General features: G+C 41.6%; 1 protein-coding gene across 20 annotated transcripts in view; it reads left to right on the top strand.

Annotated features, from left to right (window-relative positions):
• PDE8B (phosphodiesterase 8B) overlaps positions 1 to 24,350 on the top strand; it is a 383,716-nt gene that overhangs the window by 244,473 nt on the left and 114,893 nt on the right. For all 20 annotated transcript variants that reach the window (XM_082457144.1, XM_082457151.1, XM_082457136.1 and 17 more), the window contains 4 exons: positions 2,464 to 2,523; positions 4,585 to 4,642; positions 15,107 to 15,195; positions 21,977 to 22,055. In XM_082457144.1, coding sequence (XP_082313270.1) covers positions 2,464 to 2,523; positions 4,585 to 4,642; positions 15,107 to 15,195; positions 21,977 to 22,055 — 286 coding nt within the window. The remainder of the gene's footprint in view (positions 1 to 2,463; positions 2,524 to 4,584; positions 4,643 to 15,106; positions 15,196 to 21,976; positions 22,056 to 24,350) is intronic.

The following is a 24,350-nucleotide window of genomic DNA, read 5'->3' as shown; positions in this document are numbered from 1 at the left end:
ACCATTTTCAGTTTCCCAAAGAAGAAACTTTCGTAAGGAACCTATTTTAAAATGTCTTACTGGTCCCAAATAATCCTATCTTCCTGCATAGAAACATTTGCCTATTTAAGTATATAATACTAAAATGTGTCACAAAATATTTGGGTATTTTTAGTGTTAAGAAATATATACATGTATATGTATATATATATGTGCGTGTGTATGTGTGCATGTGTGTGTGTAAAATGATTTTCAGGCTAGAATTGGGTCTCATAATTAAGCAGGTCTGCTTTTTCTTGGTCTCCACTTACTCTTCTTACATGATTTTGTAGTAAAAATAGCACAATCCTTTGTGCATATATCTAATGATTTAAGACAGGCTTCAGATGTAAAATGAAGACGTGAATAGGAAGAATTCTTTTAATTCAGGCAAAGGCCCCAGTTAGCAGGTAAGCTTCGTAATCTTCCTTGAATATAAAGAAATGTAGTTTTGTTTCCTGATGAGTGAACTTTTGTCTTAGCTGCACAGAAAAACAGTGGGACATCAGTGCAGGTCAGAAGCCAGGTTATGTATCTGCTGGTGCGTTTACTGACTGTTACCAGTCACGCTGAGGATGGTGAGATTCCTAAATGCTAGACTGCCAGCACATCTTCCCTAAGATGAGTGGGGACGCCTTCCCAGCAGATGTGCCTTCTTCATTGTCATCTATGGCCCAAGATCTCTGGTTTTTGAGCTGGACTGGACCTTAGCTTAGCATGCTTCCTTGGACCCTGGCCTCACCTATGCCCAGCTCCCCCTTAGTCCTCCCAACCAGGAAGAGGTCCAGGTCTCTCTGGCCACACCAGTTCCTTTGGAGGAATGAGAGAGAAGAGGTCAGCAACAGGAAGGGACCTAAAACACAGAAGCCAATCTCAAAAGAAGCTAAGCAAGCGTGAGCTCCAGCCCAGTTATGTTCATAACATGTCTTCTCTTGCCTAAGCCCCACCCCTTAGAATGCAGCCCAGCAGTGGACCCATGACACCTCCTGGGGGTGGAAGAGGCTGAAGGAAGGTGAGAGGTGTTTAGCATCTCCCTAGAGATGAGAGCGCACCTCGGAAACGCTGTACATTTTTTTTCATTAGGTGCACCTGGTATTTCTGCTGAGATTTCAGTAGGCTCCTAAGTAGGAGATAAGTGTAGCTTCATGTTACCAGGACGTGGTAGGGGGTAGGGTGGCTGACTGGGAAATGGTCGGGGCTGGCATTACCCCTGCTGCCCATAGTGAGTTCAGGCGTCTCTCCAAAGGAGCTCGTTCAAATACCATTTATCCACAAGGGGAACCTTCATTTCCCAGGAAGACAGCAGCTGGTCTTTTCTTGAGCCTTCTACTCACATAGAGTGAGGTCTCAAGGAATAGGACATGGGGAAGGTACATTTTTAGAGAAAGGTGAGGAAATTTAGTCAAAGAGGATGAAGCAGTATGAGCTGGCTGTCCCAGGGGGAGCAGTAATGCCTACACCTTAAAATGGAGAGGGGCAGAAATGCCAGTAGCTAGAAAGAAACAGATACAGGTTGTTTCACAAATTCCTCAGCCTTCTGTTCTTAGAGGTGTTGGTTCCCTTCTGAAGGATCTCGAAATAAAGAGAGGTCAGACCAAGGAGATGGATGGAAACAAGCATGGTTATTTGTACTAAGACTCAAGCATGTGGCCCTTTATTAAGGGTTCATCCAACTCATGACCCCTGACCAGAATAATCCAGAATCTGAGCTGCAGCTTAGCACATTTTCTGGGAAGACTCATGGACCTCCAAATTCTATATCCTTACATATTTTAACCCTGTTAAATTCCTAGGGAATAAACAAATTATAGACAGGCAGTCATGGTACAACAAATATCATTATAGTGACAGTTACTGTATTGACCATTTCTCAGCCCTAGTTGATGACTCAGTTGTTTAAAGTATTTGAGCACAAGTAACAGTACAACTGAAAAATTGAGATGGCTGTTTGTGAAATTTTTAAAAGACCTTAACCTGCACGTGTACATCCATCTGCCAGCAATCCTTCTTCTAAGGTCAACTTTCTGAACTATCTACTATTTTAAAAGAAAAAAAGATCCATCCCAGTTAGCTCCCCAAGTACAAATTGATAACTGGAGAATTGTAGGACTGCCAATTTTCTTGCAGAGTGGAATTTCAATCAGAAAACACGGAAGTTAAGTGGAATTTGCCAGTTTTTGAAGTGGAAAATTGGCAGGTCTGACATACTGGAGAATTGCCTGGGAGTTAAAAAAATTTTTTTTTTTTTTTTTTTTTTTTTTTTTTCAGTAAAAGAAAGAGATTGTCCTAATCCACAAGGGCATCTTTTTTTGTTGTTTTCCATGTGTTTTCAGACTTTTTCAGAGGGACATTTGATTTTATGCCATTTTCACTGAAGAAGTCTTGTATTCTGATAACGGAACAAGGCCTAATCACCTGGTTTGACTTGGAGCTTTCTCCTTGCAGGTCGATCCGGGCCACAAATCCCTCGGAGCACACGGTGATTCTTGCGGTGGTTTCACAAGCGTAAGCTCACCTCCCATTCCCAGCTGGGAGTACTACTCTTCCTCCTGAAACATTGGTCTGTTGTAATTCAGCCTTTGAGCTGGCAAAGCAAGGGGGAGGTCTTTGGCCTCACAGCAGCAACCTTAGATCTTACTTGGGATTTTCTTTGCTTTGCAAGTTTCTAGAAATATTTAGATTTTTCTCTTTATCCTATCTAATTTCTGTCAGCACATACTCACACACTTCAGGAAAAAAATGATTACTCATTATATGTTGGAAATGAGTAGAGAATCTGGGGAGGAGGAGGTCTGGAGAGAACATTGTTCCAGCTTATCTTTTTTCTTTGAAGAAAAGAGATAGGAGAATGCTTATTTTTTTCACTTAAGAAGAAACAAATTATAGCATGAGAGCAGGCACTAAAGCCACCGCAAGAAAAGGATTGTGCAGTTTATGTTGGGACTGTTATGTGGCTAGAAGCAGGACAGCAGGATGGCCCCACTGTGGTGATTGGCACAGATTCTGCCCTGAAGGAGCTGACAGGCCAGCAACTCAGAGTTTCAGCCTCCTTCAGACAGGCCCCGCCCAGGGGAGATTTGAAATATCCATTCCAAAGCCATATTGGAACAGTGGGAAATCCTGGCTTCCAAGTCTTGCTCTAACCAAAGACTTCTCCTCACCTGCTACTCCTTGAGTCTCTTGATAGGAGCTGTGTCTCTTCACTTTGACACCTACCACAGGCTCTTGGCCCAGGAAAGTGAAGAAACTGTCCCATTGGTTTCTTACCACCTTGCCATCTTGGTGGGGGATGGGATCTCAGCGAGAAAGAGCGAGGGGAACCGAGATGTGAGACTAGCCTTCTTCAGCCCTCTTGCTTATATTTTATCTTCTGGGGATGTGAGCTCGTAACAGGGTCTTAGAGTCTTGACATGGGTACCAGAAGGGTACCAAGCCACACAGCATTTCCCCAAGCCTGGCTGATTCCATGGGCCCAAGACAAAACATTCATTTTTTTCTTATTCATGTGTACTTGTCCTTGACAAGTAATGGCTTGCTGTGTCTTGTTATTTTTCACTTTTTTTCCCCTATTTTTTAAGTATTTCATTTATAGAGGAAGTTAATAATAAAATTAATGCTGCTTGTGCCACCCAGCTTATGAAATAGAACATTATTAATACCTTTGGAGCCCTTTTTGTGCCCCTCCTGATCTATTGTTCAGAGAGGATAGAACCTTGAGTTCCTAAGGAGGAAAGGGGGTAGGGAGGAGAGCTTTTCCCTGTTGGGAAAATGCCACAGGTAATGCCGCAAATAGGCACTGGGATTTCTCTTCCTGTTCTCTTTCTGCTTCTCCACCCAGTCGCCATTGTCCCGTTTTTCTTCCCTGTTTTCTAAGGTATGTACGCCATACTACTTGCTCGCTGTCTTGGGGACACCGTTTCTCATAAAGGTGGCAGCAGAGCTAGAGCATGACTTCATGACCAGCTGACCCCCACCCACTCCTTGTATTCAAACTGAAGTTCTGAGACCCAACTGCAGGCTCAGTGTAGGAAACCTCCCATGAGATGAGTGCCAGTAATCAGTTTCTGTCTTCTTCCCTTCTAACTTGGCTTTCCTGATGACACTTCTTTCCCATTGGCTCTGGTGTGCTGCAGCCTGTAATGCCAGTTGTCTTCCTGAGAGTTGGACCCACCTATGTCTTGGGGTGGGAGTCGTGCTTCCAGAAGGTTTGGGGATCTCAAAGAGGACAGTGGTCTCTGAGATGAGCGTTGCACCTACCTTGTCCCTTTATGGGACTGCTCCAGTACATTTGCTCCAACTCCCAAGGAACCCAGAGTTGGAGAGGGCCTGTCGTGTGCACCTTTCACGCACACTGCTGGAGTTCCTTCTACTGTTTGTGTTCTTTCTGCACCTGAAGGCAGACGTGGGAGTCTGGGTTCTTACAAGGCAGGTGCACCCTGCGGGCATGTGCTGGGCAGGAAGCCACTCTCAGAGCCGTCTCCCTGCTTGCCTTGCTCTCTCCGAGTTTCAGTGTGAGGAATCCCGGTTTGTATCTGCTGAGTGACCACATTTTCTGCTTTGCTACAGATCCGGCGACTATGAAGAGGCCTCGGTCCTTCCTCTTCTGCACGCAGGCTTCAACCGGGTATGTAAAAGATGAACTAGCACCTCCCTCAGATACAGACACCTGACCTTAGCCAAACAGCTAAGCATACTGTTATAGGCATTCAGCCTCAGAACTGTGAGGGAAAGGAAGCAGTTGTTCTCATGGGATGGTGACGAGCACCTGCTGGTCAGGCTTTTTTCCTTTTTCTCTCATAACTTCATATATCTTAGCTACAGATATGTAATGGTGTAAAAACCTGTCTTCTTATATCAGGTCGAAATTCTCTAGTCCCAAAGTAATCTCACTTAAATCAGTCCAGTCAGTTAGCGTGTATGTGTGTGATTATGTATAGTTAGTCCACCAGATCGGCACCCAGGGCTCTGTGTTCGTCAAGGGCCCAGCCACAGCTTCCACCCTGGGGACAGGCCCATGACAGCAACAGCATCTTGGGAACTCCTCGTTGAAGCCATAAATGTCAGCAAAGAAAAATTCTGAGTGACAACTACGTGAATAACACTGATATTCAACTTGAGGATGAAGACTGATTACTCCCAGGAAACTTAACAAACTAAATAACTAGGCTTACCCAGTATCTCAGGGTAAGGGCAGTCTGAAGGTTTGGTTGGAGGTGAGGCCGTGTGCATGCAAACAGAAAACAACATGATGGATTTGAAAGAGAGAAGAAAAGGGGTGGAGAAAGATAATCAAAACATGACTGTTTAAAGGAAATGTATTTCATAATATTAAAATATTACAAACCCTTACAGAGAAATTGTGGAGGACCTCACTTTATATGCTTGAATTTTTTAAATAACAAGCATATATTTCTTCTATTAAAAAAATAAAAGATTACCCTTTGGAAAAAATAAGGTAGAGGTCACGGTTGACTTGGGCAACTTTTGTGGGTAATTTAAACTCAAGCAAGTGACTTGTGGCATCTTGTGAACTCCTGGTTTAAACCAAAAGCATCAGCAAAGAAAAGTTCTTTGACAACTACATGAATGACACTGATACTCAACTAGAAGATTAAGATTGATTAAGGAGACTTACCAACAACCTAAATAACTAGGTTTACCTGGTATCTCAAGGTCTTTTGATAGGAGTAATCTGAATCTCAAATAGATGGAGTGATGCATCCTTTTCCTTCAAAAATAGTGCCTTGTGAATTATGAAAATTCCTTTGGGTGCTTTAAGCAATGGTGGTTGGCTACTCTGGGTTCAAAAAAATCCCTTGTTTATTGTCAGTCACAGAGAAGCAGAAATTACCCATGGGATGCAGTTGTTTTGTGCTTTGGTGTGCTTCCGTGGAGAAGCAGCAGTGCTGCGGTTCACAAGTGTGATAGAAATGAATGTTTCCGGTCAGCAGTATCACTCACTCCCTTAACTCTTCCCTCCTGTCCGTCATCGCATCTCTCAGAGGCTGGCACTCGGTTCTAGATGCCGTTCTGGCATGCTGCCACATCTTAATGAGACGATGCTTCTGAGTTTCGGAATGGAGAGTTGCAAAAGGAAAATCATCCAAGAGGTCGTGTGGCTGGGACGTCTTTACTTACTCATTTTCTGAGAAATGACTTAAAATTACTCAGTTTTCATAAATCTTCCGTGTAACGTTGACCACCCATGCACCTCAGCCCAAGGCTGTCCTTCACATCTGAGGCAGGGCCTCTCAGAATGTGAGCATGGAGGTTCTCCGCGTGACCTGTGGGGGAGCTGGGGCAGGCACGACACGCCGTGGGTTACGGCCATGAGCCCCCGTCGCCATAAGTGCTGTTGAGTGCCCTTTTGGAATTCAGCTTTTAGCTCACTGATCCTGCCTCTGACCAACTAGTGTGGAGATTGGTGTCATTAGGAGTGGTAGCGTCTTGTCTGGGGGTCTAAGATTGCACGTCTACTCGCAGAAAAGCTTAGGAGAGACATCTGCCCTGTTTGGGTGCAAACACTATTAAGTAAATTTAGGAGGGAAAGTACCATTGTTCCTTTTTATTCTTTTTTGTAACCTGTCTGTGCTGCTCTGGAAGGTTTCGTTTCTCTGTCTTGATATGATGCTGCTTTTTGCAGGCAGCCATGGTGAGTAAAGCCCTTTGTGGAAGCATGAAAAACAGTACCTGTCAGGGGCCACCTGGTAGTCCTTAGTGCTGGGTCTGATCAAGGCCATTTGCCAACCAGGTCAGGGTGCCCCCAAGGAGTTCGGGCTCTTTCCAAGAGACGCATGCCACACCTAACAGGCTTTCCCTCCTGAGTTACAATGGCACAAAATCGGCTGAGGCTGCTCTCCAGGTGGCTGGTCTCCTTTTTTTGGGCAAAATCTTGTCTCTGGCAACTTTCTACCCAAACACCCTTCCAAATATGCCAGCTATTCTTCTTGCCTTCTGTGAAGTTGTTTCCCATCTCTGAGTTGTTGTGATTGTATTAAATCATCTGCTGAAACTCAGCTCTGTGTTACTAGCTAATTGGCCAGTGCTGCAGTCGATGGGTCCCTGAGTGGGGATCCAGGAACACATTGTACCATCAAATATCTCAGAGCAGCTCCTCTTGAAGCTGCTATAGCTGTGCATGAGTGGCCGACTGCATTGCTGCTCAGCCCACTCTGATTTTTTAGAAAGAGCATCTTAGCAAACGGCGATTGCAGCTTGTTTTTGTATGAGCCTTCGTGTACCCCTTTTCTATTTGGAATGATGTTTACAAGTTCATTCAGCAAGTCTTTATGGAGCACTTACTCTGTGCAAGGTGGTGTGCTAGGCGTGTCGGGGATACAGCAATCAGACACAGCTCCTCCCTGGAGAGACGTTGTGTGGAGGAAGAAGTGGAGAACCAAGGTTTATTATTTGTCGGGCTCCATTCTAGGTGACTGACTTGATCCTCATCTACAGATGAGAGGTTTGGTATTTTCTCCATTTTTGCAGAGGAGGAAACAGGCTCAAAATGACTACCTTGCAGAGCTCATACTCATAGTAAGTCAAGATGCAAATACTTGGTGTTTAACTCCCAACTTCATGCCAGGTCCACCAAAGTCATGTTTCCCAAAGTGTTCCATGGAACGCTAGCATCCCAAAGCTTTTAATAGCTGTCCATGACAAAAGGCTTCTGTGGTCAAGTAAGTGTGGAAAATCAGTGAAGACTCTGATTCTCCTCCTCTTGCCCCTGAGAAGGTACAGTGCATGTCAGCAACATCGCACCCAAGCACATGGAGAAATCCTGTACTAAAGACACCTGCCTACGTTTCTGGAAGTGGGGCCCAGGAAGCTGCATTTTAACCAAACACCCAGGTTATTCTTAGCATGTTGAAGTATGAAGACCACTGTTCTTGCTTCACTCAATTTATTTCAGATTTCGGGGTTAATGATAGTCTAGAAAATTCCCCAAATATTTTCCCACTACCATTAGTCTACAAAACACTTACTGAGTGCCACTTATGTGCAAACAAAGTGCTCCAGTGTTTAGAAACCATCACCTAACAGAAGGCTGATCTTGGGCTTCCTTGGTGGCGCAGTGGTTAAGAATCCACCTGCCAATGCAGGGGACACGGGTTCAAGCCCTGGTCTGGGAAGATCCCACAGGCCTCGGAGCAACTAAGCCCGCGAGCCACAACTACTGAGCCCGCGAGCCACAATTACTGAAGCCCGCGTGCCTAGAGCCTGTGCTCCGCAACAAGAGAAGCCACTGCAGTGAGAAGCCCGCTCACCGCAACCAAGAGTAGCCCCCGCTCGCCACAACTAGAGAAAGCCTGCGCACAACAACAAAGACACAATGCAGCCAAAAATAAAAATAAATAAAATAAATAAATTTATAAAAAAAAAAAAAAAAAAGAAGTCTGATCTTCACCGCACTGGAAGTTCTTAGGAGACCTAAAGAAAAATAAGAATTATAAAAAATTACGGTAGGACCTTCAAGATGGCGGAGGAGTAAGACGTGGAGATCACCTTCCTCCCCACAAATACATCAAAAATACATCTACGTGTGGAACAACTCCTACAGAACACCTACTGAACGCTGGCAGAAGACCTCAGACTTCCCAAAAGGGTCTTGGTGCTCCGGGTTCCTGTCAGGCCTGAGCCTCTTAGGTGGGAGAGCCGAGTTCAGGACATTGGACCACCAGAAACCTCCTGGCCCCACGTAATAGCAGTCAACAAGAGCTCTCCCAGAGATCTCCGCCTCAACGCTAAGACCCAGCTCCACCCAACGACCAGCAAACTCCAGTGCTGAACACCCCGTGCCAAACAACTAGCAAGACAGGAACACAACCCCACCCACTAGCAGAGATGCTGCCTAAAATCATAATATGTTCACACACACCCCAAAACACACCACCAGACGCGGTCCTGCCCACCAGAAAGACAAGGTCCAGCCTCATTCACCAGAACACAGGTACCAGTACCTTCCACCAGGAAGCCTACACAAGCCACTGAACCAACCTTACCCACTGGGGGCAGACACCAAAAAAAATGGGAACTACGAACCTGCAGCCTGTGAAAAGGAGACCCCAAACACAGTAAGTTAAGCAAATGAGAAGACAGAGAAATACGCAGCAGATGAAGGAGCAAGGTAAAAACCCACCAGACCAAACAAATGAAGAGGAAATAGGCAGTCTACCTGAGAAACAATTCAGAGTAATGATTGTAAAGATAATCCAAAATCTTGAAAATAGAATGGAAAAAATACAAGAAACTTTTAACAAGGACCTAGAAGAACTACAGAGCAAAAAAAAACACAATGATGAACAACACAATAAATGAAATTAAAAATTCTCTAGAAGGAATCAATAGCAGAATAACTGATGCAGAAGAATGGATAAGTGAACTGGAAGATAAAATAGTGGAAATAACTATTGCAGAGCAGAATAAAGAAAAAAAGAATGAAAAGAATTGAGGACAGTCTCAGAGGACTCTGGGACAACATTAAACACACCAACATTCGAATTATAGGGGTCCCAGAAGAAGAAGAGAAAAAGAAAGGGACTGAGAAAATATTTGAATAGATTATAGTTGAAAACCTGCCTAATATTGGTAAGGAAACAGTCAATAAAGTCCAGGAAGCTCAGAGAGTCCCATACAGCATAAATCCAAGGAGAAACACGCCAAGACACATATTAATCAAACTATCAAAAATTAAATACAAAGAAAAAATATTAAAAGCAGCAAGGGAAAAGCAACAATTAACATACAAGGGAATCCCCATAAGGTTAACAGCTGATCTTTCAGCAGAAACTCTGCAAGCCAGAAGGGAGTGGCAGGACATATTTAAAGTGAGGAAAGGAAAGACCTACAACCAAGATTACTCTACCCAGCAAGGATCTCATTCAGATTTGATGGATAAATTAAAAGGTTTACAGGCAAGCAAAAGCTAAGAGAATTCAGCACCACCAAACCAGCTTTACAACAAATGTTAAGGAACTTCTCTAGGCAGGAAACACAGGAGAAGGAAAAGACCTACTATAATAAACCCCAAACAATTAAGAAAATGGTAATAGGAACATACATATCGATAACTACCTTTCATGTAAATAGATTAAATGCTCCAACCAAAAGACACACACTGGCTGAATGGATACAAAAACAAGACCCATATATAAGCTGTCTACAAGAGACTCACTTCAGACCTAGGTACACATACAGACTGAAAGTGAGAGGATGGAAAAAGATATTCCAGGCAAATGGAAATCAAAAGAAAGCTGGAGTAGCAATTCTCATATCAGACAAAATACACTTTAAAATAAAGACTATTACAAGAGGCAAAGAAGGACACTACATAATGATTAAGGGATCAATCCAAGAAGAAAATATAACAACTGTAAATATTTATGCACCCAACATAGGAGCACCTCAATACATAAGGCAAATGCTAACAGCCAAAGGGGAAATCAACAGTAACACAATCATAGTAGGGGACTTTAACACCCCACTTTCACCAATGGACAGATCATCCAAAATGAAAATAAATAAGGAAACACAAGCTTTAAATGACACATTAAACAAGATGGACTTAATTGATATTTATAGGACATTCCATCCAAAAACAACAGAATACACCTTCTTCTCAGGTGCTCATGGAACATTCTCCAGGATAGATCATATCTTGGGTCACAAATCAAGCCTTGATAAATTTAAGAAAATTGAAATCATATCAAGTATCTTTTCTGACCACAATGCTATGAGACTAGGTATCAATTACAGTTAAAAATCTGTAAAAAATACAAACACATGGAGGTGAAACAGTACACTACTAAATACCCAAGAGATCACTGAAGAAATCAAAGAGGAAATCAAAAGATACCTAGAAACAAATGACAATGAAAACACAACAACCCAACACCTATGGGATGCAGCAAAAGCAGTCCTAAGAGGGAAGTTTATAGCAATACAATCCTACCCTAAGAAACAAGAAACATCTCAAATAAAGAACCTCACCTTACACCTAAAGCAACTGGAGAAAGAAGAACAAAAAACCCCCAAAGTTAGCAGAAGGAAAGAAATCATAAAGATCAGCTCAGAAATAAATGAAAAAGAAATGAAGGAAACAATAGCAAAGATCAATAAAAGTAAAATCTGGTTTTTTGAGAAGATAAACAAAATTGATAAACCATTAGCCAGACTCATCAAGAAAAAAAGGGAGAAGACTCAAATCAATAGAATTAGAAATGAAAAAGGAGAAGTAACAACTGACACTGCAGAAATACAAAGGACCATGAGAGATTACTACAAGCAACTATATGACAATAAAATGGACAACCTGGAAGCAATGGACAAATTCTTAGAAATGCACAACCTTCTGAGACTGAACCAGGAAGAAATAGAAAATATAAACAGACCAATCACAAGCACTGAAATTAAAAATCACAAGCACTGTGATTAAAAATCTTCCAACAAACAAAAGGCCATGACCAGATGGCTTCACAGGCGAATTCTATCAAACATTTAGAGAAGAGCTAACACCTATCCTTCTCAAACTCTTCCAAAATATAGCAGAGGGAGGAAAACTCCCAAACTCATTCCATGAGGCCGCCATCACCCTGATACCAAAACCAGACAAAGGTGTTCACAAAAAAAGAAAACTACAGGCCAATATCACTGATGAACATTGATGCAAAAATCCTCAACATAATACTAGCAAACAGAATCCAACAGCACATTAGAAGGACCATACACCATGATCAAGTGGGGTTTATCCCAGGAATGCAAGGATTCTTCAATATACGCAAATGAATCAGTGTGATACACCGTATTACCAAACTGAATGATAAAAACCATACGATAATCTCAATAGATGCAGAAAAAGCTGTCGACAAAATTCAACATAGTTTTGGAAGTTTTAGCCACAGCAATCAGAGAAGAAAAAGAAAAGGAATCCAAATCAAAAAAGAAGAAGTAAAACTGTCACTGTTTGCAGATGACATGATACTATACATGGAGAAACCTAAAGATGCTACCAGAAAACTACTAGAGCTAATCAATGAATTTGGTAAAGTAGCAGAATACAAAATTAATGCAGAGAAATCTCTTGCATTCCCATACACTAATGATGAAAAATCTGAAAGAGAAATTAAGGAAACACTCTCATTTACCATTGCAACAAAAAGAATAAAATACCTAGGAATAAAACTACCTAAGGAGACAAAAGACCTGTATGCAGAAAACCATAAGACACTGATGAAAGAAATTAAAGATGATACCAACAGATGGAGAGATATACCATGTTCTTGGATTGGAGGAATCAACATTGTGAAAATGACTCTACTACCCAAAGCAATCTACAGATTCAATGCAATCCCTATCAAACTACCAATGGCATTTTTCACAGAACTAGAAGAAAAGAAGTTCACAATTTGTATGGAAACACAAAAGACCCGGAATAGCCAAAGCAATCTTGAGAAAGAAAAACGGAGCTGGAGGAATCAGGCTCCTAGACTTCAGACTATGCTGCAAAGCTAAAGTAATCAAGAGAGTTAGGTACTGGCACAAAAACAGAAATATAGATCAATGGAACAGGATAGAAAGCCCAGAGATAAACCCACACATATATGGTCACCTTATCTTTGATAAAGGAGGCAAGAATATACAATGGAGAAAAGACAGCCTCTTCAATAAGTGATGCTGGGAAAACTGGACAGCTACATGTAAAAGAATGAAATTAGAACACTCCCTACCACCATACACAAAAGTAAACTCATAATGGGTTGAAGACCTAAATGTAAGGCCAGACATTTTAAAACTTAGAGGAAAACATAGGCAGAACACCCTATGACATAAATCATGGCAAGATCCTTTTTAACCCACCTCCTAGAGAAATGGAAATAAAAACAAAAATAAACAAATGGGACCTAATGAAACTTAAAAGCTTTTGCACAGCAAAGGAAACCATAAACAAGACGAAAAGACAACCCTCAGAATGGGAGAAAATATTTGCAAACAAAGCAACTGACAAAGGATCAATCTCCAAAATATACAAGCAGCTCATGCAGCTCAATATCAAAGAAACAAACAGCCCAATCCAAAAATGGGCAGAAGACCTAAATAGACATTTCTCCAAAGAAGACCTGCAGATGGTCAAGAAGCACATGAAAAGCTGCTCAACATCACTAGTTATTAGAGAAATGCAAATCAAAACTACAATGAGGTATCACCTCACACCAGTCAGAATGGCCATGATCAAAAAATCTACAAACAATAAATGCTGGAGAGGGTGTGGAGAAAAGGGAACCCTCTTGCACTGTTGGTGGGAATGTAAATTGATATAGCCACTATGGAGAACAGTATGGAAGTTCCTTAAAAAACTAAAAATTGAACTACCATATGATCCAGCAACCGCACTACTGGACATACACCCTGAGAAAACCATAATTCAAAAAGAGTTGTGTACCACAATGTTCATTGCATCTCTATTTACAACAGCCACGTCATGGAATCAACCTAAGTGTCCATCCACAGATGAATGGATGAAGAAGATGTGGCACATATATGCAATGGAATATTACTCAGCCGTAAAAAGAAATGAAATTGAGTCATTTGTAGTGAGGTGGATGGACCTAGAGTCTGTCATACAGGGTGAAGTAAGTCAGAAAGAGAAAAACAAATGCCATATGCTAACACATATATATGGAATCTAAAAAAAAAAAAAAGTTTCTGAAGAACCTAGGGGCTGGACAGGAATAAAGACACAGATGTAGAGAATGGCCTTGAGGACACGGGGAGGGGGAAGGGTAAGCTGGGATGAAGTGAGAGAGTGGCATGGACATATATACACTACCAAATGTAAACTAGATAGCTAGTGGGAAGCAGCTGCATAGCACAGGGAGATCAGCTCGGTGCTTTGTGACCACCTAGAGGGGTGGGATAGGGAGGGTGGGAGGGAGATGCTACAGGGAGGGGATATGGGGATATATGTATACATATAGCTGATTCACATTTTTATACAGCAGAAAGTAACACAACATTGTAAAACAATTATACTCCAATAAAGATGTTAAAAAAATAAATAAAGGAAAACAGGAGAAAAAGAAAAAAAGTTACTACGTAAATACGAAAGTGAAAATATAGAATGATTTTATATATATATAAATATATGCATATAAAATATATACCTACACACATAGACACAGAGGCATAATAAAAGCCTAAGGCAAATAAATGAGACTTAGTCAACAAAAGTTTACTTTTGAGGTTTTCGTTTTAAAACAAAGGAACCTGTTTATCCCAACCTTTTCAAAGACTTATTTTATCACAGATCCTTTTTTGTACTTCATGAAGCATCAGCTAACACCACTCAGAGCTCAGTTACAGACTGACACATCATCTCCACCCGTCCAGAAGCTGAACCAGAACCTCACCATGTTTAACTCCGCTTTGTATTAGAAAGTATTTTCCTCTGTGTGTGGTCATGGTTCCCCCTCTGTCCTTAGCCCTTCCCAGCTTCCTCCTGGGCTGGTGGGGACCAGAGGCACAGGGAAAGTCAAGGAGCTTCTCAAATATTCCACAGGGAGAAGCCATCCATGCTAGATGTGTGGAAGAGTGTGTGTGTGTGTGTGTGTGTGTGTATGTGTGAGAGAGAGAGACATGAGAAGGAGCAGGATGTGTTAGGCACTCAGAAGATGAGGAAGGAAGCAAAGACTGCCTCTCCCCACCAGAAGACCTCACTCGGAGTGTGGCAAGCCATGAACACTCCAGGCTCAGGTTTTAGAAGACTTTCCTTAGTTCAGCAGAAGCACAGGTGTTTCAGTAATTAGCAAGGCTGGGGGAGGTGTTCTATCCCTTGTGTGTTTATTTTCCTGTGAGTGTTCATAATGTTTTTCCCACCTTTGTTATAAATAACTATGCAATGTTATCTGCTCTCGTTTCTTATACATTTAAACAAGCATTTCAAACACCTTGACAGCTGTTTTATTTCATCTCATCTTACCTATAGTTGTCTTATATAACAGAGTTACCTGAGGTTGGAGAAACTGTTAAGCTTCTTTGACTATTTAAGAAGTAATTGTATATGTCTTATTTATTACCTTTGCTTTTTTTCCAGAGATTTATGGAGAATAGCAGCATAATTGCTTGCTATAATGAACTGATTCAAATAGAACATGGAGAAGTTCGCTCACAGTTCAAGTTAAGGTATGTAGCAAAATAGGATGAATACAAGGTTAACCATTCTGTAGCAAAGCTTGTCTGTCCTCAGGCTGAGGTTCACTGGTTCTTAGCGGAATCCCAGGGTTTCTGAAGCTGTTGAACAGGTAACTGTAGCTGGTAAATGGCAGAGTCTAAACTGGGAGCCCATTGATATAATGAAATAAATTGGAGGCGTTTCTTCTTTTGACAATATTTTCCACTATTTACAGCAGTTTTAAAATTATACTCTAGGAAAAGTACTGTTTAACTTCTGTACAATTAGATCAAGATTAAGAATAGCCTTTGAGGATTACTTTCTACTTTGTACTTGCAACATTTATAAATTCCTACTTGGATTGTTATAGATGGCGCAAACCCGTGGGAATATTTATTATGCTAACTATGGTAATTGCTACGTATCCATGATAGCAATTTCATGAGGCCTGCTTGTGGCCTCAGTATGCATGAAGTATCTTCAAGAAACTGATTTTAAGTCTCTTTACGCATGTCTAGTGCTTTAAGAGCTTCTCTCTGGTGCTTACTTCTGAGATGAACAGATTCTCTCAGCATCTTGGTGGTAGGATACTCTGCTTCTGGGACGTCTTGGAGTATCGGAGTTGTAGCCCATGCCTGGTTTTGCTCAGGCTCTACTCCAACACACTCTTAGGACCCTGATTTCTTCAACCTTCCCCCCTTCAGCAGAGAGAGCAGGGGAAAGAAGAGGCTCTTCGTAGCCCACGGCCCCTGGGAGACCAGTCCCAAGTGGCTCCAGGCTATGGGATGCCAGAAAGGCCCTGGCTTCTCTCTCTGGCCCACTGAGGGGTCACAAGGCTTTCAGGCTCAGTGAAAAATAAGTAGGATAGCATCTCATTGAAATGGTTATACGTCTTAACCTTGATTACTGAGTTTGCATTCAAAGAGAACAGAAACCTTTCTAAACTTAACTTTTCTTGGCCCTCCTCTGTCCCTTGGAAGAAAAATGGATTGGCATGAACCCCCAGATGCAGGCTCTTCTGGGGTTCACCCTGCTCAGGAAGTCAACTGTTTGGTGGATAGAGAGCTCTAAGAAATTAAGTGTGGGGATAAACAGTCCCTTCTGAGGTGGGAAAGTATTAAAAAAAGAATCTCAAACCAGTGGAAATTCTTTGGTAAGGAAGATTACCAAAGATTTTTGAGTGTCAGTTAAATCCCTTGGTTTCTTTGTATCCATATATTTATTAGCTGCAGAGAACTTCATAGAATTTCGTAAGAAAACCGCATTGCCTTTACTATAGCAATTTATGATTTTTAATTGTACATTAATTGTTTTTATTCCTGGGGCTCTCTTCTGTTTTTATTGAGGGTAAAAAGACTATGTACTTTTATTTTAGATGTTTTCACAATAAATAGGATTAGGAAAAGAGAGATTTCATTTTGTTTTAATTCTTCAACTGTACGTTTTCTACAACAAAAATGAACAGCAGACGCCTTATTGCTTTGATAGGTAATTCCCTCATTTTGTTTTATTTATTTATTTATTTTAGTATCTCATTTTTTATAAAAATATGGAACGCTTCACAAATGTGCATGTCATCCTGGCGAAGGGGCCATGCTAATCTTCTCTGTATCGTTCCAATTTTAATATATGTGCCGCTGAAGCAAGCACTCCTCATTTTATTTTAAATGACAACCTGAGTTTTCTTAGGCAGTATTGAATGTGATGGCACATGTAAGAGGTCAGAAGGTGCCTTGCCCATGGGGAGCGTGGCGAAGGCAGGTCTGGCCGTTTGAAATAAACATCCCCAGGCAGCACCAGGGCTAAATGAAAGGGCTTCAAGTTATCGTGCTGATGAAATCTGCTTAGAGCCAGGGCACTGAAAACTTTTCAAGGACTCATTAGGTTTAGAACTTGGCAAGGTTCTAAGTACACAACACTCTGTAAGTCCCATAACTTCTCACCCATCAGTGATGATTTGGGAACGTTGGGCTCGTTGAAAAGGCTCAGGTTCTTAATACAAATCAATGTAAAGCTGGTGAATGGACTTCGCCCAGGCAGCAGCGGTCCCAGGAAGGTGGGTTTGCCCAGAACCCCAGTCCCCTCACCTTCCGCATCAGCTTCAGCTCGGCTGGTTGGGAGCCTCTCTTCCCAGTCCCAAGCAACCAGCACGAGAGCAGCCCCTGCAGAGGGGGAGGGAAGGCAAGAGTTCTCCACAGGAGAAGACAGAGGAGGACTAAATGGTCAGTTTCTTTTGATGCTTTTTGGCTGGTTGTACCTCAACTGTCTCCAACTTCTTTTCTGTTTTTTGGAGGAGTAGGGTGTGTGTGTGTGGTTTGACTCTCCCTGGGTGTATGATATCTGGGTCCAGAGGATGGGGGTGGACAGTGCGACCCTCCATGGTCTCCCCAGCTCCTTAGGGCATCCAAGGATGTCTAAAGCATCTACCTGCACCCCAGAGGTTGGCAGGCAACTTTGTCACTTGCTGCAGACGGGGAAAATGAGGCTCTTTGTTATACAATGCCAGAATAATTATAGTCTAATTATATAATACTTTTCCCTGCAATTCCACCCCCAGCTGCAGCTAAATACGTGACATTACTAGCATTCTGCAAGGACAGTCTGTACTGCAAGGATGATGTTGAATGTTGAAGGCAGACGCTTCTGTCCAGTCTTCATGTATGGTAACCATATTTACTTAACCAAGAAAAAAAAAGATCATGTGATCAAACATAACATACCTAATTTAAAAATTCCATTATATAGGAATAACTTTTAAAGACAGAACAAAATCACATTTCTGTGTGCATGTGATGAATTACTTTATTGAACAGAACTCATGAAAGGGGGAATGTCTAGGGAAGTATGGGCTAACTGATGACCATTTATTGCTTATGTTCTTATGCTTCTTTATCATGAAAAGAACTATGTTAACCAAAATACAGATAGGATTTGGCTATTTATTGAGAGTTTAAGCTGATGAGTTTACACTAATCAAGTACGAGCTATTGTTTCATCATTAGGCAGTCTGATATCTGTTACCTAGGGGTTACACCCAAATCATCATGTTTATTTTACTCCAAATCTTAAGACAGTAGCAGTCCTCCATTTTAGAAAGAATCAGTTTCTGATGGGCAAACCTTAGTATTCCGTGGAACACTACATCTCTCATTATTAACTGATGTTTATAGAGCACTTTATCCTCACGTGGGCTCCGCGTGACAGCCCCATTGTGTTAGGGAAGTAGAAACTGATCTGTGATGGATTAAAGTAACCGGCCCCCGCTGGGTCACTGCCCAGGAGCAGTGCTGGCGGGTAGCAAGTCTACAGCCCCCTCCCTGCTGCACCCGAACCCCTGCTGGGATGTGGCTTTGTGCTCAGAATCTTCTCCCTGCAGCTACCACCCTGCCCAGTCCTACCCTTGTTACCGGCAGCCTCAGTGTGTGTGTCTGCAGTGGGGTGTTTGTGTTTTGAGTAGATTCCAGGGTACCTTTGTTAGGGACGCGGGAGGTCATGTAACCCAACCACCCCAGACAACTGACAGAGGAACGCTGAGAGCCGGGAAGACTCTGGGCACAATCACAGCTACCCAACATGTGGGTGGCAGCGCTGGAGTAGAATCCAGGCACCCTGCTTTAAGTCGGATGCACTCTGCACCCCATCATAGCACTATGTTCTTTGTAGACCTTCTACCTGGGTCCCTGTAATATTTACTTTTTCCCTGCAGACCTTCACGGACTTTTAAGAAGATGAACGGGAAATGGTTACATCACCAGCGCTACATGGGCTCTGGTTCACTTGTGCTTTTTCCAATTTTCCAGCTTCTCAAACTGAAGGCTACAAAAATACATTTGAGGTGCAGAGTTACGTGGTTTCCCAAGAACAGAAAATTAATAAAGCTAAGGTTCTTCTGCATGAAGAATATTAATAATTAATACAAGCAATTAAATTCCCAAACTTTAGGAGCATGATTCAAATTGATTACCTCATTTTCCTGCAGGTTTATTTAAATAGAACCATCAACCAAGTTGGTTTAAAGCCTAGATCTACACACGGCAGCCCAGTAGCATTTGTCACCGGGGTAATAATCTGCTCGTCCTGCCAATATACTTTCATTTTAACTGTCAATAAGGATCTGCTTTGTCCCGTTGGGCATTATATTCTCACAGGATAGTGTATGCTTTGCAGTGAACATCTAATAGATACATTTTGGCAGTTGGAGCTAACATCTTGTATGAGGCAGCCTGTTGAATTGACAAAAACAGTCATACTCTGAAGTAGCTGTTTACATACTTAATTGAGCCACACAGGTACTTTAAGAAAATACCTGGGCAAGAGGGGAATTTATCATTTGATCAAATGTTTTAACACTTAATTATCCAGCTCCCAAAGCTAAGGAACTAGCCCACACAGATTGTGCTTTTCCACATCAGACTTCTGGAGGACAGGGAACGCTTTCCTGTGGTGACAAGTTGGGTTCTGGACCCAAGTGCCTGGAGCAAACTTGGGATAAGACTAGCTCTTGCTTGCCTCTTCATGAGAGGTGATGCAGTAGTGACTTTGGTAACAATTTTAAAGTCCTCTTTGAATTCTTTTTCACATTTTAAATGATCATGTTTACAAATGCAGCAGTGCTAATAGGACAGTATACAGTTCACATTAGGTAGACTGGAGCAATTTATTTTATTTATTTTTTTAATTGAAATATAGTTTCTGTACAATATTATAGGTTACAATATAGTGATTCACAATTTTTAAAGGTTCTACTCCATTTATATTATTATAAAATATTGTTATACAATATATCCTTATAGCTTATTTTATACCTAATAGTTTGTACCTCTTAATCCCTTACCCCTTATTGCCCCTCCCTCCTTCCCTCTCCCCACTGGTAACCACCAGTGTGTACTCTATATCTGTGAGTCTGCTTTTTGGTTATATTCACTAGTTTGGGGGTTTTTTGCTTTTTTTTTTAGATTCCACATGTAAGTGATATCATACAGTATTTGTCTTTCTCTGTCTGACTTATTTCACTTAGCATAATACCCTCCAAGTCCATCCATGTTGCTGCAAATGGCAAAATTTTGTTCTTTTTTATGGCTGAGTAGTATTCCATTGTATATATATACCACATCTTTATCCATTCATCTGTCGATGGACACTTGATTTGCTTCCATATCTTGGCTATTGTGACTAATGCTGCTATGAATATTGGGGTATATGTATGTTTTTGAATTAGTGTGTTTGTTTTTTTCGGATGTATACCCAGGAGTGAAATTGCTGGGTCATATGGTAGTTCTATTTTTAGTTTTTTGAGAACCCTAGACTGGAGCCATTTAAATAAGAAAACATCCCACACCCATCAGAAATCTCAGTGGGGTTAGGGTTATGTTCTCCTCCACTCACCTGCATCATGATTACTTACTTTACTTAGCCTCCCACATCTGTGTCTTCATCTCTGCAGCGACAGGAACGCTACCCATCAATGGGCTAAAATCCTTCACTTTCTGTGCAGGCTGCCTTGCTATTATTGAAAGCAGTTCTTGGTTTGATATTTCAGATACACTCATGAGAAAAGATAGGTTATGATTCACTTTTCTTCTCACCAACAGCCTTTGAAAGCTTTAGAGAACAAAAAATATTATTCTGAGATCTTACAAATAACAAGTACTATGTCCTGAACTCTTATATCATCCCAAGTATTTTGAGACATGCCTCACATAAACTGTTTTGATTCTTACAACAACCTGTAAGATGTGTTATTGTCATTTTATAGATGAGGAAACTGAGGGCCAGCAGAGAGAAAACATTGCCCAAGGTCCCATAACTGGCCAAATACTGAACCAAGTTTCACCCAGTTTCTTCTGCCCTCTCCCTTGTAAACAGTTTAAAATAGAATGGCAAAGTTAGATGCCTTATGAGAGGGAAAAATGAATAACATTACAAGAGTTCGTTTTATAAGAAGAAACATCAATCCAGTAGATGAACATTTTTTTTGGTAATGTATAAGAAAGCCTTCACTGGGATTCTTTAAACAGCCAATACAAATAACAAAGCTCTAGTAACTAGTCACATACTTGCTGGGTTAGATAGTAAATAACTTACTGTATTTGGAGTTGCTCTAAATTTGGAAGGTAGTTAAAATGTTACCCAAGAATTTGAGAAATTGAAATGGTTTCAAATATTCCAGATATACAAGGAAGGTCATCAAGAATAGTGCCCACCTGGAGAGCTGTAAAATGAACCAGGCAAGGGGAATTCAGCCGTATTTGCCTTTCATCAGGCTGGTGGGTGTAGCAAGTACCATAAAGGCTTGCTTATCTAGGTCGTAAAAGTAAGAAAAGAAAAAAATGTTTCTGTGTCTGTTGCAAAAGGCCAGAATAACTCAGATCTAATTTGGGCTTAATTAGGTTTTTCTAATTGATGGGGATGGGACTTCTCCATGACTGCTGCTGTGAATGGAACAGAAGAATGTCATTGACATAGAACATAGGGGCCTATGAGACCATCTCCTGCATCTTTGTTCTCTTGTGTTAGTATGAAGGTTTCATCCAGCGCATACGGAGTTCATTCAACGATCCATGATGATTTTGCCAGATTACATTCTTCTCTCTGTATGATATGCATAGAAATGCATGCTATTGTTTATTCATTTAGTTTGAAAGGCTAGGTTTCTTTTTTTTTCCCCCAAAACATAATATCAAAAGGTACTTGGTTTTAATGAACCTGAGGAACTGTTCACTTTGATAAATTAACAGATGAAATGCTCATGGTTTTCCAGCAGAACTAACATCAATCTTTTGCAACTTTCAGGGCCTGTAATTCAGTGTTTACAGCATTAGACCACTGTCATGAAGCCATAGAAATCACAAGCGATGACCACGTGATTCAGGTACGGGGACACTTTTTATCTTTAGGTGTCAAAATAAAGCCTTTCAAGTTTGAGCCATCCTTTTTCAAGCACTTTGCTGTAATTCTCACATTTCAGCACATTTTCTTTGGAGAAAGGAACATCAAAGTATGCAAGGAAAACTGATATTCTGAAGCTGAGAATTAGATACTCAAGAAGAATAAAAATTAGTTCAGATCGGAGCCTGCAGTTTCTTTCACAGAGATGGGGTAAATTCTTTAGACTATGCAGGAAGACACTGTTTATACAGAAGTATGTCAGAATTGTAGAGTAACTGCTTACACATGCCTTGGGAACAGAATGTTGTGAACAGTCCTCAGTTATCTGCCTACAGTTGGTGTTCCAGTTATAAAGCACTCTTATATAATACTAAAGTCATCTTCCTAAGGAAATGTGTATAGCAGACAAAGCTTTATTGAATTAAAGTTGTCTTATTATTTGTTGGAAGGTAAGACATTTACACTTTAAAAATACTCTGAAATGTAGACTTTCCACTGATGGGCACTGACCTGACTGCCCTTGGTTTGCATAGTGGCACCGAGTGTGAGGAGCATTTGCTACCATTGGTAGAAACCAAAGACAGTGTCCAACACACAGTGGCCCCATAACAGGGCCTCACACATGCTCTCCTGTGAAATCCCCCACTGCACACACAGACACCCTGCTCTCACACAGGGTCAATGACATCAGTAGCCCACTGTGCCCAGGCCCTGTCATCAACACGCTCATGAGATTATCTCATTTGCATTCAGGAACCCTATGAAAGAGACATAAGGGCCTGATAATACAGATGGGGAAACTGAGGCCCAGGAAGGCCAAGGAACTGATCCAAGGAAAGCCCCAATAATAAATACTGGAACCAAAACATCCAGCCATGTCTTTCTGACTCCAAAGCCTTCCTACCTGGTTCCCTGTTGGGCTATATTTTTAGAATTTGTTTTTCTGGCTGTCCCATGACCTGGGTCTGAAGGCTTCCTCATGTTGCTGCCTATTACTGACCCACCTGCCCACAGATCTGCCCTGAACCACAGTGAAATCAGACATGTTTCTGTTACAGACTGAGCACAAACCCCACAGCTCTCCCACTTCTACCTGGACTTGAACAGTCAATTCTGTTCATGAAACACGTTTGCTTTGCACATCCCTCTTTTTTTTTTTTTTTTTTTTTTAACAAGAAAAAACCAGAAATTTATTCATATGTACTTGTATACCAGGGAGATATCCAGGGAAAAGGAGATAATTCGCACCTCCCTCTTTTACGGGGAAACCGGGTTGTGATTTTAGTGATGAGGAGAAGGGGATCTCTGCTCTCTACCAGCCTTGTAATCTTGCAGACAGTCCTTTAACAGGCAACTGAGTCCTTCCTTCTACAGTTAGCTCCTGGTGGTTAGGAAACCTGTATCTCTAGGAGAAGTGATATGGCGATGGTGTCACATGAATCACCTGCCAGCCTTTACCTTGAAGAGGAAGAAGCAGGGATTGAGGACAGTGGGTGCCTGGGAAGGGGAATCCCTGGATTAAAAGAGAAACTGTACTGACTGCAGGCTTTTTCTTGGGGCGCCCTCTCAGACCCCTTTAAAAACCTGAATATAAAACTCAAGAACAAGGAGGAAGAAGTTGAATAGAGGATATTATATGTAAGGGGGAAATTAAAAAGGCCTTTGTGCTATAGATTTTAAGATAAGTCATCGGGAATGAGATACATCATATATGTTCCTACTCAATACCAGAGTCCTTCTCGGGGCAGTGCCGCTTCACAGGGAACGTGCCTCTTAGTGCAGATGGTCAGAGGTTGGGCAGTAGCACTTAACATTTAGGAACAATAGCTACCTACCCATCCATCCATTGAAACTACCTGTCTGTTTGCTTTAAAACACTTATACGGTGCTTACCATGTGCCAGAGGCAGTACTAAGCATTTAAAAAAAATTTTTTTTAATTTTTTTATTTTGGCTGCCTTAGGTCTTCATTGCTGCATGCAGGCTTTCTCCAGTTACGGTAGAGCGGGGGCTGCCCTTTGTTGCAGTGCGCGGGATTCTCATTGCGGTGGCATGTCGTTGCAGAGCACGGGCTCTAGGCGCACAGGCTCAGTAGTTGTGGCGCACAAGCTTAGTTGCTCCGCGGCATGTGGGATCTTCCTGGACGAGGGCTCGAACCCATGTCCTCTGCAATGGCAGGCGGATTCTTTTTTTTAATTTTCTATTTTTTAATTTATTTTTTTAACATCTTTATTGGAGTATAATTGCTTTACAATAGTGTGTTAGTTTCTGCTGTATAA

Source organism: Balaenoptera physalus (genome assembly GCF_965194825.1).
Source record: "Balaenoptera physalus genome assembly, chromosome: 3".
NCBI classification, from domain to species: Eukaryota; Metazoa; Chordata; class Mammalia; order Artiodactyla; family Balaenopteridae; genus Balaenoptera; species Balaenoptera physalus.
Note: the sequence above shows the minus strand (reverse complement) of the source record. Positions and strands in the feature narration are given on the sequence as shown.